This window comes from Triturus cristatus, chromosome 3_2 (assembly GCF_964204655.1).
Source record: "Triturus cristatus chromosome 3_2, aTriCri1.1, whole genome shotgun sequence".
NCBI classification, from domain to species: domain Eukaryota; kingdom Metazoa; phylum Chordata; class Amphibia; order Caudata; family Salamandridae; genus Triturus; species Triturus cristatus.
Window position 1 is genome coordinate 690,534,523 of NC_140584.1, and position 21,941 is coordinate 690,556,463.

Below are 21,941 nucleotides of genomic sequence, written 5' to 3' on the forward strand. Positions count from 1 at the left end.
GACTACCACTGCCACCCCGTGGCCTTAAATAGCAACGGCATCTCCTGTATTTAAAGGCTTGCAGGTACCGGTTGTGTAATTCAGTGATATTATGCAATAATAAACATTGATATTATGCAATAAACATTTTACAATAACTATGTGGGAAACCAATCCCTTTGTCAAGCCATGACAACCCCCAATGTGCTAAACAGTTTAATATTACTAAAGTTAAGATTGTAATTAACTAGTGTGCATATTTACATCTCGTAATTAAATCATGCGTAACAAGACAGCTTCATAAAAGTTCAATACATCAAGCCAGTACAGGAATCCAAGTCTAATAACCTATGATACAGAGCTACCGATTCATCTAATCAAAACCAACGTAGACCTCCATCCGATTCGAAACCTCCGTGCTTCAATGTGTGCATTGTATTGATTGTGTTTGTAATTTGCAGAGTTAACACCCAGTCTACTGTTCTGGGATGGCAGGGTGCCCTACACACGCCTACAAACCTCGAGTTGGAGTCATATTCATGTTTTCCACGAAACACATGCCTACAGGGGATCGAGGGTTGCTGTGGGATCCCCAGCATGCTCTGCCATGCAGCATCAACTCTCTCTCTCTCTCTTTTACGCACACAAGCTCTCTCTCTCCCTCTCTTACACATGCATGCACGCACACATGCACGCTCTCTCTCTCTTCCTCACACACACACACACAGGCACACATGCACACTCTCTCGCACTCACACACACACGCATACAACTCACACATGCAGGCTCTCTTTCTCTCTCCCCCGCTCTCACACACATGCACGCACACATGCACGCCTTCTCACTCACACACACCCACAAACACATGCACTCTCTCTCTCTCTTTCTCTCACACACACCCACGGACACATGCACGCTCTCGCTCTCTCACACGCATGCACGCACACATGCACGCTCTCTCTCCCCCCTCTCTCTCACACACACACACCCACACACATGCTCTTTCTCTCTCTCCCGCACACACACACACACAGGCACTCACGCACACATGCATTCTCTCTCTTTCTTTGGTGTGTAGTGCCGAAGCACCATTGATTCCTGCTACGCAAGGTAAGTCATTCATTAGTGCTTTTATTATGATAAAAGGACCCCTTGCTCCCTGCCAGGCCTCCAGCACTGGTGGCGTGGTGGGGGTAGTTACAGTAAGACCTTCACTGGTGCTTTTAGCTTGACTGTGGTATGATACAAGGACACCTGGTCTCCCTTTCAGGCCTCCAGCACTGGTGCCGTGGTGGTGGCAGTGTGCAGTGCCGAAGCACTTTTGACTTCTGCTATGCACGGTAAGGCATTCATTGGTGCTCACTGCTTTCAATAGGGCCATGGCTTGACAGCAGGCAGGCCTCTGCTCCCTGTCAAGTCTCCAGCAGTGGTGGTGCATCATTCATTCCAGCTGCTCAGAGCTGGTGCCTGTTAATGATTCTCCTGCAGCTGCGGAGTCAGCAGTGGGTGCGGTTGTGAAAGGCTACGGTGGTGTGTGTGCGTTCCCTCACACCTTTTCCTGCTCTGCTCCACGCTCCCCGCTTGTCCCTCGTGTGTATATTACAGAGGTCCGAAAAACACAGCATTTGAAATACCTAAAAACACGAAAAGATTGCATGAGAACCGGTGCCGCGGGGCCCCTTTCCTCTCATTGATTGGATATACCTGCTCTCCCTACAACTCTCTCTCTCTTTCACGCACACAAGCTCTCTGTCTCCCTCTCTCACACACACACACAGGCACACACACATGCACGCTCTCGCTCTTTCTCACACACACACACACACAAACAGGCACACATGCACGCTCTCTAGCGCACACACACACACGCATACTCCATCCTCTGTAATCTTTACCGCACCAGTACTCTCCCCGTGTTGCTTCTGAGCCCTGCTTTCGTTATTTCCCTCCACCCGCCTTAAAAAAAAAAGAAAAAAAGATTTGGCACTGTTTTATTTTTCTTTATTTACCAGTACAACTTGGATCAGTAAATTAAAAAAAAAGAAAACTTCACACGCACGCTGTAGGCGCGTTCATGTGTTGTGCTCTTACCTACAAAATGACACAGCTGCTGCGACTGCATAATAGCATCTTTTTTTTTTTATGGGGTTTCCTCTTTATCCATGCTGCACAACATCGCTAAACAAGCATTGCCATAGCCAATAGGTCTCGCCTTTGAGACATTAAGTGTTTAGTTATCCAGCACAATATCCTTGGTACAACAACATCAACTGTTGCATGGCTAAACACTTATAAGGTACAAGGTTGCACCAAGGATATTGTGCTGCAAAACTAAATACTTATAAGGTCCCAAAAGCGAGACCTATTGGCTATGCCAATGCTTATTACTCTAGCTTACAAGAGTCCATTACAATCCGACATGACCTTTATACAAGGCTCAACAACTCACCAGACACAAAAACTATAACTTTTCATCCAAGGGCAACTGTGACCTTTTAAACAGGGGCAACATCTTAAGGATAAAGGCACTGATCCCCAACCAGCAAACCTTAAAGTCAACAAATTGGACCTTTGTCAAATTAATTTACATTGCAAGGGAACCTTTCAGAAAATGACGCCACAAAGGCCACCTGGAGTTAGGTAGACACAGCTGGGAAAGTATTAAATGAGTGGCAAACCTTTAAAAAATGGGGCATAAGGCTAATGACCCACTAAGAACCAGGATACCACCACCCATTAATAGCTTCAGGCCTATCCAGCAAAGTCTGCCCATTCACAGCTACATTTTCAGTCCTCAAGGTCACTTTAGCCAAATCACCATCAACAAAAACCTCATCCATAAATTAGTCAGGACGATTTAAGTATACATCTTTGTCATCAGAAACAGGCTGGAGATGTCTCTACCAATAAATAAACTGCGCTCCGTGCAACTCGTGACAGCATCAGAAAAGTTGCATGAAGAACAATGAGAACGATGGACTCCTACGACTGTGTTCACGGAACGTCAACAGCCTAGCAAGTAAAATAACTGACCCAAAATTTCTAGCCTACCTGTAAACTATTTACATAATTCTCTTACAGGAGAGATGGCTTGAGGATCCCATCAAGGTGCAGAGGTTCACAAACTATTATGTACTGGCATGCAAAGGTGCAAAATATAGCCAACCAAAAGGGCAGCTTGGCAACATACATATCTGTGACCAGCACAGGCTCGTTTAGCGAACTACACTCAAATTCGCCGGCAACTAATGCAGTTCTGACCACAATTCACTGTCTGAATGTCAAAGCTCAGGTCATCATTATTAATGTATATTTACATCCCAGGGACAGGCTGAAGAGTTCAAGAGCACTCATTGAGGAAATCTTAAGGCTCCAGCAAGAGGAACAAATCACAGATCTTGTAGTTTCAGGTGACTTTAACCTACACCTTTTAGGGTCCTCTGCGGAAAATGAGCTTATAGTAGCACAGACCTTACACTGGGATAGCCTGGCCCAGTGTTGAAGCAGAACTGGCTAACTGAACAAAATTAGTAGACAGCTTTTAGGGGGCCTAGAGCACTTGAGTTTTCATGTGCTCAATGGCTGGTTCCTTGAGGACAACCTACTGGCTGCCTCACATCACTCAAGCTCTGCTAGATCCACAATTGATTACACTTTTGTCACTCCGTCATTAATGCATATATGTTTATTTCATCTAGGCAAGAAGGGGAACAGTGACCACCTATCCCAGGAGGTGAGCTTCCAGGCAGCCACCTCAGAACACCACTGAGCCAAGGAGGAACCTAGATTGGAATTCACCATTAATAACAAAAGGATCAAATATGCTCCCTTGTCAAAAAAAGACCTGTCGGACTAAGCCAAGGCACTGTTTCAACAGTGTCTGGCAAACTCCACCAATGTCCTAACTATTTGGGAGTCCTTCATCAAAGGGCTCGCCGAGAAATCAGTCTATCCAGCTAGAGCAGGGTACCAAATGCGAAGCACCTTGCAATACTAGTTCCCGCAGCGCAGATTTAACAACTAAGGTTCCTAAAAAGGGGATGCCAACTCACAATCAATGCCGAGACAGCACATAACTTCACTTGAAATTGGTCATTAAAAGGCCGCCCGATGACACAATATGGTCCCAATTACTTTGTGATGTGAGAAGCAATGACAGTGCGCGATTTTGGTAAACAACAAATAAGCTGTTGCGTCCTGCCCAAAGAGCAATTAGCTCCCACCTGACGGAAGAAACATGGGCAAAATTTCTATCAGATCAGTTTAACCTGCAGCTGATCGGAGGTGTCCACATTCATGTCTCTGGACAAACATGGACAGAAGGCCTTATGAACTATGAGCTGATGGCAGATCACTAATGAGTCGCTCCTCTACAGCCAATAGCAGGCCCCTCCAACAAAACATCTCAGATAAGCGCTGGAGCAACTGAAAAGCAAAGAGCTAAGGGCAGGCATGAGGGGGCCCAGGCCCAAATGGTATCCCATCTGCACTCTTCAAGTTCCTCACAGCTTACTGGGTGACAAGCCATGCACCGGTTATCAACAACATCATTTCTGATGGAATTATACCAGCATTGTGGAAAGGTTCCATCATCTTCCGAATTTTCAAGGGAAGGGACAAAATATTTAGCCAAAAACTACTGCCTCGTAACACTCCTTGATAATGAGGCCAAATATTTTGCAGAAACTATTCTCGAAGAGCTAACAACTTGGCCTCTGAAAACGCCAAAATCCCATTAAACCAAACAAGCTTCTCAAAACTAACAGGAACTACTAATCGAAAGAGCAAGGGAAACAAAGCTGCCACTGCACTTAGGCTTCATTGATTACAGGTCAGCCGTTGACCATGTTGATCAGGGAAAAGTATGGCGGAAACTCGGGAACATTGCACTGGCCCTCCTGCAATCAGTCATACTACTACACAGATACGAGGTTGCAGATCAAGCTTAGCATTAGATCTCATCTTTCTAGCCAAATCCCAACCACCAAAGACTTGAAGCAAGCGTGTGTGCTCGAGCCTACCCTGTTTAATCTCTTCTTGTCGTACGTCTAAGCGGAATATCCGTGACTCTCATGCCTCTTAACTAGGCAGCATTGTCTTTTCTAGTCTCTTGTATGCGGATGATTTGGTCCTAATAAGACACACTCGGGTAGGGCTAAAGCGTTTACTCAACATCATGCTGGAATACTCCACAAAAAACGTTCAGACAATTAACCTAGATAAAACCAAAACTATATCAATTAACAACACAAGGAGAAAGACCCCGAGCTGGTATGTGGGCAGGATGCGGCTTGACTCAGTAGCCAAATATGAAATATCTCAGAGTTATTATTGGTGAAGACGGTAACTCACTCCTTAGAAAGAAGCCATGAGAAAAAAAAGGCAACGCACTGGCCATAACTTTAAAAAATATGAAGAGAAAACTATCTAACCCACTCTTGACGCCACTTCTCCGCATTGTCCAAGCAAAGCTATTGACCATCAAAGCTTACAGGAGTGAACCTTTGAGAGGAAGAGATGCTACTGCCCGGACAATATCATGACCAGAACCTACAGGATGATCTTTAATCTCCCCAAATAAACTTACCTGGCACAAATACGTCTGGAATTCGGTCTCCAGGGGCAAAATGGCAATGCGTGGTACCTACATAAACAGCCAAAACAAAATTAGGAAGGCTGTCCTAAATACCCTGAATTTTCATTTGCGGGAGAAGATAGAAAATAGGGACAACTTGGATGCCAAAGCATACCTTAATGAGTCGCTAAATATAACTGGGACAGCTCACCTCTGGGAAACCCCCACCAGTCATCTGCGCTTTAAAAAACATGTTAGTAAATCTATCAAATCACACTATGTACTTCAGGACAAGGCCACTATGGCCAGAAGATCCCACGCATGGCTAGTCTTGAATAATTAACTGTAAAGAGAGGGACAAAAGGGGCTATTTCCACTCACAGGGATGTGGGAGGTCCAGCAAGGTAAGATGCCCCAACAGTAAGACTATCAAGAAGAGTTGTACCTGCTGTTCCTCAAGTGAAAAGAGGAGGAGTCAACAAGAAGGCTGGATATAACTAAATACACAATGTGTATGAAGTTGGTAATCCTTTTGTTGGATAATAATGCCCTCACACACCCTTTCAGATGTCATGCTTCATCATATGGGCTGCTCCTCGTCAGGCCGGCGGTGCAATGCCTAACGGGCTCCCTAAAAAGGGGCACTTTATCGGAGATCTTCAATCCAACAGCTGTTTGGTGAAGTGCGGGTATGGGGGCCTGACTAATGTAGATGTAAAAAAGTGTGATTTAAAACAGGGTTGGTAGTGCCGGTGTAGGAATTAGATTTTATTCTGGAGGTCTCCCAGACTTGGTGGCGAGGGTAGGTCAAGAAGCACGGCGTGAGCAAGGCATACACCTACTTTTAGAGGACCTATTGCTCATGCTCAATCCACCAAGTACTGTTGTGGTCCACAGTCCTACTGAATAGGGTAGTACCAGATCATGACAGGTATTTTAGTCAAGTGACACTGATTCACATTAAACATGTTTTGATTTAGAGACTTAATATCACATAGTTCTCTTCTTTTTGTAGATAGTTTTCATAGGTCCTGAAGAATCGCGAGTGCATGAGCTCCTAGCGAGAAACATGTTGACCATTAAACACCCACTTAGAGCACTCTCATAAGAGACATTATACTCTGTTGAGTGCCATATACACGTTTTTAATCAGGGAAGGAGACCTCCAGAATAAAATCTAATTCCTACACCGGCACTACCAACCCTGTTTTAAATCACACACAGTGGAATCCTGTTTCCTAGAAGTCTTCCTCATTTTTCTGGATCCTGTTTTGGTATTGCTTGAATTCTTAAGGTTCTTGCTGTTCTTCAGTATTTAATTCCCTTAACAAAATTCACTTTTTAAATCCCTTCCTGGTCTGTAGTCATTCTAGACTCAGAAAGGGGTATTGGAAGAAGCAGCGGATGATGCTGGGTAAAGGGATCATGTATGAGTTTTTTTTTTTTTAAACAAATTTTATTAACAGATTTTCATTTTTCACAATATGGCTATTGCAGTACAATAAACATGTGGGTCGGTACAATCAGTATCTCCACTATTGTGGGCACTGCAGTATGAAAAAAGAAAGAGGGCCGACAAAGCCAATATCTGCTTTTGCTCACACTATACATAGTCCGCTCAATCACAAATGATTTCCACTTAAACATTTTACAAATAGTCATAGACTTCAATCCGGAGGTATGTTCGTGTCTCAACACGCCCTTGACTGCTATTTCCAACAAAGAAACCCCAACTTGTCCCCCCCGCCCCCACCAGTCCTATTGACCTCATAGAGCAGCGTCCGAGGGCACCTTCTTGCCTCAGGCTTGCAGTACCACATCATTTATTAACATCAACATAATTACTTCTTGGGTTAGATTGACAACGACACTTGGTCATCGGTGTGCATTCCTGCCATTGTAATTATCCCTACGAGGTGGGTTCGGAGTTTTACACTTTTTATTGTGAACCAGTTCGAGCATCTGTAGTATCTAATTCTTGCGCTTTAAGGGTTTCCAGGATAAAATCCCACTCGAGTGCTATTGGGGTTTTACGTAAGCCCCTGACCTCCTCCCGTCTGATGGCCGCGCTTTCTGCACTACCCCACTGAATCAGTTCGCTACGCCACATGTGTACGGAAGGTGATTTCTTGGATTTCCACCGCATGGTGATAGCCCGTATAGCTACAATGAGCGACAGGTTCACAAACCTATATTGCACTTTGTGTTTAGTGGAGGACTTGTGGATGCCCAGGATACATTCCTCGAGGGTGTCGGTTATGTCCCTTTGTGTAGCTGCGCGTGTATATTGTCTGACCAAGCCCCAAAACTCCTGTATATGTGGGCAAGCCCACACCATTTGAACTATCCCTGCTCCCTCCCAGTGACATCTAGGGCAGCAGTGTTGCGTTTGCAGGAACATTCTGTCCAGTCTGTGAGGGGTGAGATATGCCCTGTGTAATATAATGGTTTGGATATATCTGAATTTTGCGTTCCTCGGTATTTTCCTAGGATGTTCCAGAATTATCTCCCACTCTTTATCTTCTAGGGCTCGCCCTAGGTTCGTAGAGTAGTAAGGGTTAACCCCGCATGGACACGATTCCCCACGTACAACCATTTAATTAAGTGTCTGCCCCTCCCCATATAATAAAGTGCTTTAACCAGTTAGTGCATAGATTGTTCTCGCCGACGCGGGGCCCAGTGTATTTTTACGGATTGTAGCAGCGCCACATGTAGTATATATAAATGATCCGGCACCCCTGTCTCTCTAACAAAGTTACCATAGTCCAGCAGCTGTCCGTCGTGGAACAAGTCCGACAACGTGCTAACCCCTGCAATAGGCCACCAGCCGCGATCCTTCCAATGAGGCACACAGTCGCCGTTGTGCATACAGGGCAAGCAGTTGGCGTTTGCACCAGTGCAGACTATGGCCCCCTGTGAATATGGGCGCTGTGGGACCGGTTGTCTTCCAGGGTGACCGCTCAGAGGCGCGTCCCGCCCCGGCCCACCACAGGTCATCTGGGTCCGCCGGAGCCGTCCCCCTCAGTACAGGCACGGTGTTGGCGGGACCAACCAGTGATGCAGTGGTGCCCCGCACCCCAGTGCACGCACCTAGGGTGAGTCCCGCATTGTGCGTCCCCTCTTCACGACTGTAGTAGGAGCACCCAGCTCCCCTCACAACCAGGCCGCCGTCCTTCCGCTATGCAGGCCCGCTGCCAGTGCCGTGACGCAGTATCTAGGCTGATCTCTTGCGTCTGGATAACTGTCCCTGGTCTCCGCCTGCCACCAGCCGCTCTTCATGCCTCTCTTGCAGCGCTGAGCTCTATCCTGGGGGCGGGCCAGAGTACATTCCAAGGCTATTCTCGGGGCATCAGCCACAGGCCGCGCCACACCGCAGCCCCAGGGCGCGGGCACACTCACCGTTCCGGTCTGCTCTTCAGGGTTCGCAGCAGCTAGTTCCGTCCTCCGTGACCCACAGACAGCTCCCTCCGGTCTGCCGCCTAGGTAAGTCCGCATGCAACGCCCACCGTAGAGCATCACAACGAGTCCGCGGCTCTGGGATCCTCGCCCTCTACTCGTCGGCGCACAGGCTCCGGGCCTCGGAGGTCGCTCCGTGTGGGCGCCAGCGGGCCGGGAAGCAGGTCCGATCCTCAGTGCTGGCCAGCTTCACCAGGGCACATTACTAAGAACCCCTCAGTGCAGTGTGTGTCAGTGGAATTTCAGGATTTCAGAGCCCGAGTATAGAGCTCAGCTAAATGGCGGCCGCCATGGTCGACAGTCAGCCGGGATCATGTATGAGTTGAAGTTGGTCAGGCTCAGGGAGAATCCTTGTGGAACTCTGCAGGTAGAGTTGGGAGCGTCCGAGGTGTATGGTGCAAGGCTGACTTACTGGGTTCTTCCAGTCAGGAAGGAGCAGATCCACTGGAGTCTGAGTCCTTGGATACCGATATCGTGTAGGCGTTGGATGAGGATGGGGTCGGAGACCATGTAAAATGCTGCAAAGAGGTGTAGGAGTATGAGGGCAGTCGTGTCTGTGTCTAGATTCATGCGGATGTAATATATGGCTGCAATGAGGGCTGTGGTTGGGTCTAAAGTGAGTGGTATTGAGGAGTTGGTGGTCATTGAGGCATTCAGTGAGGAGTCTGTTGTTGATTTTCAACACCTTGGCCCAAAAAGGTAGCAGGGATTTTGGTCTGTTGTTTGGGAGCACTGATTTGTCAGCGGAGGGTTTCTTCATCAATTGGTGGAAAGTTGCATATTTTCAAGCATCTTAGAAGGTCTCGGAAGAGGTGGAAGCATTCAGAGTGGGAATGAGCATGGTGCTGATGGGTTGCAGCCCTCTGGTGTAGGCATGGTGGGGCAAGGGTCAGATGGCGCTCCTGAGTGGATAGACTTCATGGTTGTGGAGGATTCTTCTGGAGCGATAATAGGCAAAGTAGTTGACATAGGTTCTTTGGATAAGTATCACAGCAATCCTAGATATTATGCTTTACATAGTTGTCATGTATGTAACCCTGGGCTGGCCTTCGGGACTACGTATTGCGGGGGACCGTTCTATAGGCAGACACGTGGAGGCAGATGGTGCGAGACTAAAGGTGTTTTATTTCTCTTCTGCAGCGTAGTAGCACCTTAACGGCAAGCAACCTTTACGGTTCAGTCAAAAGGTATATACAATAAACTACAGAGTCTTTCTATGGGCGTTCCTCCTCGTGGTTCCTTGGGCGGGTCAGTATGCTGCTAGGGTGCCTGGAGGGTTCTCTTGGCTCTTGGTTCAAGGCCGGGCCATCGGTGGAGCATGTAAGGCAAGAGAAACAAGAAGAGCAATGTAATCGCCTGCTTCTATATGTATTGTTGGGGAAGGGTGTGAGGGGCACCGGTGCTCATATGTACAGGAAGTGCAGTGATCCCGGATAGGACGTGGGTACACAGAAGGGAGAGCCGACTACACCTTCTCCCGCCTCCCGAACCATCCTGCCATACGCCCACGTACCTGGGTGAGCCACGCGCCTCCAGGTACGTGGCTGGGCGAAACACCTTCCAGCTGGCCTCCTGGCTTTCGTCTTCCGCCTCCGCTTTCGTCCGTGGGTCTCCTCGACTCTCCGTCCGCCGCGGCGTCTACGAAGCTCTCCGACTCCTTGGTTACCGATGCAAGGTTCTTCACGTCGGCTTCTCGTCCTCGAGGTTTGGTTCCCCCGACGTAGAGAGGCTGCTCCCTTTTCAGTGGTAGAGGGCAGGTCACATGATAGTTGGGGGCGGGTTCTGCATCATTCCCGGGATTCATAAAGGCGCCCGTCCTGCTCAGCGGATCTTCGGATATATTGGGGTCATATTCCTCCTCGTGAGGCTGTTGGGAAAAGACAGGGTATCGGCCAGGTGAATGTGTATCGGACGTCACAGGGGACCCCGCGGCCCCGTGACATTAGTATAATAGAGAACCTACTGGAGCTAGAAGACACGGATAGTGTGTTTCCTCTGGTAAGACGGGCAGAGTGTTTTTTAGAACTTTAACAGATGAACAAAGCAAGAGGCTGAAACTTTAGGCACCTATGAATTCAATGCAAGTTCACTGCCAAACACTGTGAGGTTTTTCGCTGTCTTTATGGGGAACAGCAGTGACTCAGAATCTCCGCCACCAGGCCGATTACCAGATCGAAGTTGGCCCATACAGTATCATGAACTTAATTTTATCTGAATTAAGTTTCTAGCAGTTTCAGACACCCAGTCAGCAACTGCCCTGAGGACTAAATGAAAACTGCCTAACTGCTACAACAGTTCAATGTTTACATTTACCCACTTACTTCGGACTTCTATAGTGTACCAAAATGATGTCATTTCCCAGCTCCCACGTTCAGTGCCCACTGTAGGAGATGGTCTACCTAGTCCCATGCTTTTTAACATTTACATGATCAGCACTGCCTTGAATTATGTACCCTTGAAGTTGTCCACAGAATGCAGTACTTTGTTGGTATTATCGCCACCCCATCATGCTTTCGTAAAAACATGCCTGGTGGGGCTCTGTGATCTGAAGGAGCGGATTGTGAAGTCTGGCAGAAAATATGCTCGTAAAAATCTTGGCATGTAGATTAAAGAGAGAAATCGGGCACTAAGCTGCACACTCTCCAGGGTCTTCACCATTTTATTTTTGTAAACAGATTTTATTCAGTAGCATCACAGTAGCATCACAATATTTAAGAGCAATACAATGGGGATCCAGAGCTTACATCGTACTCTCGAAAATAATTATCCACATCTATATACAATGATCTCAATCCACCGACTCCAGATGATCACCAGATGTGATCTATGCGCACAATGTCAACAGTACATTGAGGTCAGATATCAGTGTCCTCAAGCGAACCATGCTCTGCGTCCCTTCAGTGGATAGCCGACATCCTAACAGTCTGTTCCATTACGAACTCACAAAAATCACAACAAATAAATAAAAAAGAAGAAACCTCCCTCTCCTCCCCTCCCTCCCGCTCAACTCCTACCCACCCCCCCAGGCATGTCGCTCAATCGTCCAATTCTCTGTTGAGAATAATATCCAGTCATACAAGGCATCAGGCTCAATAATTCCAGTAGAAAGGGGATCTAAAAAGGGTAAACCCCTCCCTATGCAGTATATACTCTGACGGCCATACTACGTGCACAGGTAGGGCAGCGTTCCCATCTCCACATCCGGTTCTACTTATTAAGGGGGTGGTTCATTATCATCACTCGGTTGCTTGAGCAACTCTACTAACGCCACCCACGCTCTCGCCGCGTCCAATATTTTTGCACTGCCAGTTCTTTGGGCCTTTTGCAGTCTAAAGATCCCTACAAAATCTGCCCATTTTATAAACTCCCTCAGCCACCGTAAGACGCTAGGGGAACTGTTCGCCTTCCAATGACTAGTGATTTCCCATTTAGCCAGAACTAACCCCAAGTCTATGAATTTGCTGGTAATTTTATTCCGGGCTGTGTGAGGGAACCAGTGTAGTAGACAATACCCCGGGGTCAGTGTCATGTCGCGTTCCGTTATGTCGCCAAAATCTCCCTCCAGAACCCCTCTAGTAATGTGCAGTCCCAGAACATATGTAAAAAATTTGGCATTTTCTGAATTACACCTCAGACAAGCTGATCGGGCCCCTTCAGGGTCTTCACCATGCTTAGGAAACACAGTAATAGAGGCCTCACACATGGATTGGATTATAGCCAGACTATACAGAAAGGAGATGAAAAGTATTGCTAATTTCGGGACCAGGTTACCCCCAAATGCTGTACAAGAAATATTCCTGGGGATGTATTGCTCTTTAGCCCACTTATGGCCTTCAGGATTTCTTCCACTCATAATGTGACTTCCAGTGCATCCTGCTGCGCATGGGTAATGTTTCGCAACGGAGGGGCCTTTATGCAGGTCCTTCCTTCCCCAACCTCTATTGGTTCTCCAGAGGAGAGTTGCTCCTAAGATCTTCTGAATCAGTCAGCTATGTTGTTGTTGTCAGCTTGTGTAGGTGATTTACCAGCGACTTAAGCCTGTCTTGCCTCATTCTAACTACCTTCACCTTAAGCTTACACGCAAGTAGTTTTTCTGTCCTGCCCCAGCCCTCGTAGTAATTATGCTGCAATTTCAGCAGCATGCGCTGTGTTTTGTCTAATTCCATAGCCAAGTTTGGGCCTGGATTGCACAAATATTCCTCCAGGTTTTCTGCGCTAGTGTGTGCTCGAGGTGAGCTTCTTAAAATATTAATTCTGTCTCAAAGTGCTGTCTTACAAGCCCCCTCATTCTATTCAGCTGGGCTACATGCAGCTTGATGAATTCAGAATGAAGAGTTGTCCCTAAACTGTGCATAAACATGAATTAAACTCAATTCCAAATGATTCTCTTATTCACCATTAAAGTATTTGGTTAAATAGTGTTGGTAAGGTTGAGTGAAAGAGTTGATCAACTTAGAATAATATATTGTTGACAGTGGTCACAATCTAGTTGAGTAATGATGTTAAAGTTTAGTTTCCTGATGAATGAAAAGTGTGAAGAGCTGGTTGGTCTTTTGGCAACCTGCCATTAATTTGCCTAAAACTCAGGTTCCAAAGTGACAAACTGATGTTTTTGCAATTTGAGGTAAATTTAGCTTTATTACAAACCAACTGCGGGATACACAATTGTTCATCCAAAGTATCAGTGCTTGTTATTTAACTCCCAAACAATAACCTTTCATTGAATTATCAATACAGTTTAATCAATAATGAAGTCAATTATATGTTCTAGTTCAGTGGAGAATTGATCAATCAGTTTTTGTTCCTTTGTAATTTGTGATGGAATGTAAATCGTGATCACAATGAGGTTGATGTTGTTCCTAAATTCAAAAGAAACTATCCAGATTTTTTTTCACTTCATTTGCACTAGGTATCCCCTATCCAATTTGCTCCCAAAACTGGCTGTTGCACCACACAAGAGACTTTGTTTGATTGCTTTGCAATGTGTTTGAGTGATTTCCAACAGCTGAATATACAATTGCACATTAGAAGGTCATGTGGCATAGACAAAATGATATGGAAAGAAATGATGAGTTATATAATAGATGTAACTCTAATTCATTCTACCTCTCTGAAGTTTTATTAGGCGATGTAGAGAAGTAAAACACCTACATTAGAAGTTCTTTTCTGGGACGACTCATCTTACTCTTCCTTCTAGCTGCCTGTTTAACTATATTCCCAAGGAAGAGGTGTGGCGCCGCGGCCAGGGCGACTGACTCCGGAATATGGGGATCACAGTTCGATCCCCAGCGCCGGCGGCAGATTAGCCCAGCACCATGTGACTCTGGGTAATAGCTTGCTTAATCTTCCCGACGGCCCCCAGCGCCTAGAGACCCTTACGGGTGATTGTTCGCGCTTTACAAATGTGGATTATTATTATTTGAAAGTCCCCAGGTACACCCTCATTAACAATATGATGGATCAAAAATTGGAAGATATCTGAATGGAGAATGTATTGGTCACCATTAAGTTTATTGATCATTCTGTATGTAGTTAGAAATTACGAACTTCCTTTTTCTACCACCAGGACGTAAAGATACTAAGTCTCAGATTACTGTGGGCCCAGAAAAGGATATAATATATTGCAACACTGCAGGGATCATAATTTATCAGGTGTGATCAATAGCACCCAATTAGGATTAATGCCTTCCAAATGGGGCAGAACAAGCAGATATTGATACAGGAAGTAAAATCTGCATGTCCAATTATTTACCAGGTATTTTTCCCTGGCAAATTTTGGTAGTTTTGACTTGCTCAAATTTACGTGGGTAAACATTTGGGGTGCCGTGCTTACCGTACAACTTATAATTGAGATGTATATGATAATAGGAGTTACTGCATAAATCACAATTGTTTGGACTGACTGTAATCTGGGCCTTCCAGTCTCTTGCATTAATTCTAACAAACCTGGATGTCTCAGATGAATAGAGATGAATTTGAATGCAATGTTTATGTACCACCTCATTGACTGATGAGCTTTAATTATGTGCAATTTTGAAAAATACAGACAAAGTTGCTAATACTTGCTGATACATAAGGAATGATGGTCAGTTTCCTGCATGAGTATCTTGTAGACTAATAAATTTGGAAAGAAAAGCTATACCTCTCTCGGACACGTATCCAACTTAATGCTGAGTAGTTACGTAAATGTGGATATCATAAAACATAATTTTTCTGACCACAAATAACATCCACTTGATAGGTTATAGCAAAGGATAGCTAATTTGTTACTATTATGTTTGAAATGCACATACAGAAGTTACACTTTTAGCAAGGGTGGGATCGTTTCGGTCAAATGCTTCTCAAATCACTACATAGGAGACACAATTTGGAGATTTAGAAAGACTAGCAAAATACTTACCTTTTTCTAAACAGGTGTGTTTTGAGGGCTTTCTTTTAATGGAATCTGTGATTTTGTAATGAGAAAATTATCATGCTGTAATGTATAATCCTTACTGTCAAGATTGCCTGCATTTTATAAAGTCTTATTCTTTGGGTCCAACAGGAAATAAAAATCACACTACAGCAATTAATGATTTGCTTATTGTAAGTGTTAAGACAAATTACCTTAGTTAATGAAGCCATTGCTAGTAGAGAGTACTGTGTGATAGGATGTTCTCTTAAATCCGGTTTTGCATGTAAAGGTTCAATGCAGCATACCTCCCCCTTGGAGCCGCTGAAGAGGCACCGGGATTCACAGGTCCTGACTCCCATGACTCGCCTAAGAAAGCATTTAAACGAACATTACATGTTGATGCAATAAATACCACTAACAAAACAGACAATAAATTTCCTAAAATAACTAACCTATACCAAATAAAGGTTATGATTTGTAAAAACAGTTTCTTCTAACCTTACAAATGGACATAAAAATCAAAGGTACTCTTTTGTACTAAGTCATTAATTTTTGATTTTATAAATGTTTGAACATGCCTGTGTGGAGCCGATTAAAGTAATAGCAAAATAAGCAAAAATAGAAAGTTGTACATTTTTTGACATACAAGACCATTATCTGACCTGAATAATGTGTCTGCTTTTTTAGGAACACGAACTTAACAGGCATGTCAGGAATATTGAAAATATATTGAAACAAAATATGATGTATATTTAGCTGTGGAAAGACTGGCAGGTCAGTCAATAGGTAGGACTTCTTCAATGGAGTACAGCAAACACAACATTTTCCTCTTTGATTCTTGGCACTTAAGGTGAACCACCCAACAACGACGAAGACCTACAAGTGTTTTGGTGAGGATCCATCAGGGTGGTATGGTTCTCTCATCCTAGCCACCATGGAAACACTCTCTACAGGGAGCACCTACAATGTTCCCTTTCTCCAGCATTGCCCATCATTCAGCATGGCCACATACTCCATGAAAGATTTGACCGTTTTAGGCTCTGAAAATAACATCCTCATCCAACCTTCTCGAATTAAGCCAACCCTCACACATGAATACCATCACTTTGCCCAAAAAATGATCTTCCTTCAAAGCCTCTCTCCATACTGATTCCGATGTTGATCCTCCAGTAGCACCAACCAATGAATAAACCACCACTTTATTCTCTTCCTTCCTCACTGTAAATTCTTTAGTTCCCCTCAAGGGTAGAAAAGACAAACAATTAGTGAAGATATAAACACACTTTTCACATCTGAAATGTACTCCAGTTTATAGGAAAAAAATTCTAACCTGTACTGTTGCTTGGCTATTTTAAGTGGAGGTTTGCTTGTTCCCTTAGAAAAGAAAAGGTCTATCACGGCTTATGATCAAACCAGATAGTAAACTTGGAACTCGACAAATAGCACCTGAAATGACAAACTCCCTACCAACGAGCCAGAGCTTCCTGCTCAATACTGGAATAAGAGGGCTTTGCTCCCCTCAAACTCAGCAACGCAAATGCTACTTCATCCTTACCATTTCTACACTGGAGTAACGCAGCACTTAAACCCTTCTGGCTAGCACACATTACAATTTACACAAAGATCTTGCATATCAAATCGTTTGAGGGGAATAGCTCATGATATCTTACCCTTGACAATTTGGATATCTTCTTCACACTCAACATCCCAAATCAACCTCTCCTTCTTTTTCAGTACCAAGTGATCTGTTTTTTTCTGTAAACTTAGGGATGAAACAAGACTTAAATTCTTACAGTTCCTAGGAAAGACCTCAATCATTCTTTATCCATTAGGCAACGGCACTGAGCAATGGCTTGAACTAAGTCTTCCTCGGGCTCCACACCTTGTGCAAACAAACAATAACCCAATCCAATTCACGTTTCTAACTCTAAATACACAAAACATGGACCAATTTCTATCATGAGACTCCTCATCCTGTCTGTATACCAAAACATCATCCTGGGACATATTTCCTTAAGTAAATTCATAAACATATTTTCAATTACACCTTGAAATATAAGTGAAATTTAAGATAAACCAAAGGAATGTGTCTGGAATTGAGCCTCTTCCAGGGTGATGAATGACGTTAAGAGCCTGGAGTTGTGATGTAATGCAGTTTGGTAGTGGGCAAACACCATTTAGAGAGCAGTGAAATCTTTGGCACCATTGAGCTAGGTCAACAATTCGGAAATATTAGAAAGCGGATGCCTATCCAACCATGTTAGAATTTAAGAATTTTAATGTACACAGGTCCTATGGGGCCCACTGGGCTTGCATGGTAAAACCACAGGAGACAACCATTCAGAACTTCCAATATTATCTAACATCCCTTGTTTGCACAAAACATCAGCTTATTTTTCAATTCAAACCTTAATAGAACAGGCACCCCTCGTACCTTGGGAACTACCGCTTTGGCAATTGAATGCGATGAGGAAAACACTTGATTATCCCAATTTGTTAAAAAATACTTTTTGGAACTTTTTCCCATATTCTTTTTTCCCATCTTCTTATCTCTCCAACGCACAAATTGTCCAGGTTGTAGGGATCCAAAACAATTTCTAAATTAGCCTGCTTGAACCACACAAAAGACACAACTCATCCTTCACCACATACACAGTACCTGTGGCACAGTTTCTTTAAAATGGCAGCTAGATTTCACATTGGCACGGTACATCGTTGAGCCTGTCCCATACGCCAATGTGTAATAAGGAATATGCTACTTACCAGTATGCATCTGTTCTTGGCATGTAGAGCTGCAGATCTACACACTTGTGCATAGATCGCCATCTGGTGTTGGGCCCGGATGTTTGCAGTTTATTTTTCCTCTTGGAAAGTCTTTGGAAGTCATGAGGTCGGTGACTCCTCCTTTGGATCGTATTGCGCATGGGCTTCGGATCCATCCTCAGATTGTTTTTCGCCAGCAGGGAAAGATGGAGCGTAGTAGTAACAGTGAAGATGCCCGTGTGTGCTATCTAAATAAGATAAACTGGAAAAGATAAAGGAAGCCGGGGAGGTGGGTGGGCGTGTGTAGATATACAGCTCTACATGCCAAGAACAGATGCATACTGGTAAGTAGCATATTCCGTTCGAGGCATATGAGCTGCAGATTACACACTTGTGCATAGATTATATAGCAGTACCCACCGTTAGCGGCGACCACCCGTATCTGTTGCAGTGGTTTGAAATAACGTTTTGAGTACAGCCTGGCCCACACTAGCTTGTTGCTTAGTTTGCACATCCACACAATAGTGTTTGGTGAAAGTGAGCGGTGTTGACCATGTAGCTGCTTTGCAGATATCATCTAATGGGATGTTCCCTAAGAATGCCATGGAGGCCCATATTTTTCGTGTAGAATGGGCTTTCGGGGGAATGGATAGCGTTCGCTTTGCTTTATGGTAGCAGATTTGAATGCATTTTACAATCCACCTAGCTATCCCCGATTTTGAGATGGGGTTACCTTTGTGTGGTGGAGAGAAAGAAACAAACAGTTGTTTGGTCTTACGGAAAGGTTGTGTTCTCTAAATGTAGTAGAGTACGGCTCGTTTGACATCCAGTGTGTGAAGAGCCCTTTCCGCAACGGTGTGTGGTTGCGAGAAAAAAACTGGTAGTTCTACTGTTTGGTTTAGGTGAAAGGGAGAAATGACTTTAGGGAGGAATTTTGGGTTGGTACGGAGAACAACCTTATTATGGTGCATTTGGAGAAAGGGTTCTTGAATGGGAAGTGCTTGTATCTCACTGACCCTTCTAAGGGAAGTGATGGCTACGAGAAAAGCGGTTTTCCATGTTAGGAATTGTAGTTCGCATTTATGCAGAGGTTCGAAGGGAGGCCCCATTAGCCTTGTGAGAACGATATTGAAGTTCCACACAGGTGACGGTGGCACTCTGGGGGGAATTATTCTTTTAAGGCCTTCCATGAAGGCTTTAATGGCAGGTACTCTAAAAAGTGAGAGATGTTGCCTGTTTTGTAGGTAAGCTGCAATAGCTGCGAGGTGTAGTCGAATGGACGTAAAGGCTAGATTGCACCTTTGTAGGTGGAGTAAGTAGCCTATTATGTGTTGAATGGACACGTCCAGTGGATTGATGGTATTGTTATGGCAATAAATAACAAAACGTTTCCACTTGGCGGCGTAGCACGCTCTAGTGGTAGGTCTTCTAGCTTCTCTGATGACGTTCATACAGTCAGGGGGAAGATTTAGGTATCCAAATTCTAGGATTTCAGGAGCCAGATCGCAAGGTTGAGCTGCGCTGGGTCCGGGTGTTGGATCTCTCCATGGTTCTGGGTTAAGAGGTGTGGAGAGAGGTGTAGTTTTTGGTGCAGCACTACAGATAGTTCCAGCAGTGTGGTATACCACGGTTGTCTGGCCCACGTTGGAGCTACTAGAATTAGTGTGAGGGAGTGTTGTTGTAGTTTGCGCACCACTAGTGGAATGAGTGGGAGAGGCGGAAAAGCGTACGCAAATCTGCCTGACCAGTTCATCCATATCGCATTTCCTTTGGACAATGGGTGTGGGTATCTGGCGGCGAAGCTTGGGCATTTGGCGTTTTCGTGGGTGGCGAAGAGGTCTTTCTGTGGATGCCCCCACATTTGAAAGTACGGGTGAAGAACTTGCGGGTGAAGCTCCCACTCGTGGATCTGTTGTGTCTGCCTGCTGAGCAGATCTGCCACTGTGTTTTGGACTCCTGGGACATGCTGGGCTAGGAGAAAGATTTTCTGGGGTATTGCCCATCTCCATATGCTCTGTGCTAGGTGAGAGAGCTGTGGAGAGTGTGTGCCGCCTTGTTTTTGAATATTATACATGGCTGTCATGTTGTCTGTTCGGATCAGGACTGCCTTGCCTGAAATCTGAGTTTGAAAAGATTTTAGGGCTAAGAAGATTGCTAGTAACTCCAGATGGTTGATATGGAGTAACTTTTGTTGAGGTGTCCACTTGCCCTGTATGATGAGATGTAGTAGATGAGCTCCCCAGCCGGAGAGCGATGCGTCCGTTGTCAGTACTATTTGAGGAACCGGGTCCAGGAACGGTCGACCTTTGGAAACGTTTGTGGTGTTCCACCACTGCAGAGAGCGATGGGTGCGACCGTCTACCAACACCAGATCTGTTAATTGACCCTGGGCCTGGTTCCATTGGCGCGCTAAGCACTCTTGGAGAGGGCGCATCTGGAGTCTTGCGTGAGGTACTATGAAAAGGCAAGAGGCCATCATCCCTATTAGTTGCATAAACACTCAAGCTGGGAGGGAGTGTTGTAGTGCGAATTTTGCGCGTAGAGCTTGAATGCTTGCAATCCTGGCAGGTGTCTATGGTGGCACCGAGGTACTGTTTTATGTGGGATGGTTGGAGATGGGACTTCTGGTGGTTTACTTTGAAGCCCAGCTGGTGGAGTAATTCAATGGTGGTAGATGTGTGTTGAACACACTGATGGTATGACACAGCTTTTATCAGCCAGTCGTCCGAGTATGGGAAGACGTGGCTGTGTTGTCTTCGCAAATGTGCTGCTAACACTGCTAGGCACTTGGTGAATACCCTTGGCGCTCTTGTGACTCCGAACCGGAGCACCTTGAATTGGAAGTGTTGTCCGTCCACTACAAATCTGAGGTACTTGCGGTGAGCTTTGTGCACCGGAATGTGAAAATACGCATCTTTTAGATCTAAGGTGGTCAAAAAGTCGTTTTGGGATATGAGCGGCGGAGTGTATCTACGTCCCTTTTTGGTATGAGAAAATATAGGGAGTAGACTCCCATGTTTTGTTGCTTGGTAGGAACGGGTTCTATTGCCTGTATTTGTTGGAGGGAGATTACCTCCTGCTTTAGGAGCATTAAATGTTCTTGTGACATTGGGCGCAGCCTGGGTGGAATGTTTGGGGGGGTAGATATTAGTTCTAGGCAGTAGCCTGACTGAATTATTTGTGTCACCCATTTGTCTGAGGTGATGGTAGCCCAGACGGGAAGGAAATGTTGGAATCTGCCCCCGACCGGAGTGGAATGGTCTGGGGGGAGTGGGGGGAAGTCATTGGGTAGGCGTTGTGGCAGAGCGGGCGTTGTTTGTTTTGCCTCTGCCTTTATTATTGTTACCCCTATAGCTGCCTCTTTGATAACCCTTCGTGAAGGTGGACTGAGTGGGGGATTTGTACGAAGTGGACACGGTGTCTGAGGAGTATCCTCTAGATGTACTTCGAAAGGAAGAGCGGCGAAAGGAGCGTCTAGGAGGGTGTGACTGTAAGGCTCCCATAGACTTCGCCGTATCCGTATCCTTCTTCATTTTTTCTAGGGCCTCATCCACCTTTGGGCCAAATAGATGTTCCTGGTCAAAGGGATGGTTAAGGATGGAGGCTTGTACCTGCGGTTTAAAACCTGATATTCTTAGCCAAGCATGGCGACGGAGGAGGACGCTGGTATTGATGACCCTGGAAGCTGTGTCTGCCGCATCTAAGGCACAGCGTATAGAGGTGTTAGTTATGTTATGTTATGTTATAGCGATTTGTAAAGCGCGCGATTACCAA

At 45.2% G+C, this 21,941-nt stretch overlaps 1 protein-coding gene across 1 annotated transcript in view; it reads right to left on the bottom strand.

The window, feature by feature from the left end:
* The window catches only part of VPS8 (VPS8 subunit of CORVET complex), a 1,789,524-nt gene that overhangs the window by 1,471,616 nt on the left and 295,967 nt on the right, over window positions 1-21,941 (bottom strand). The window contains exon 10 of the mRNA XM_085648738.1: window positions 15,617-15,770. Coding sequence (XP_085504864.1) covers window positions 15,617-15,770 — 154 coding nt within the window. The remainder of the gene's footprint in view (window positions 1-15,616; window positions 15,771-21,941) is intronic.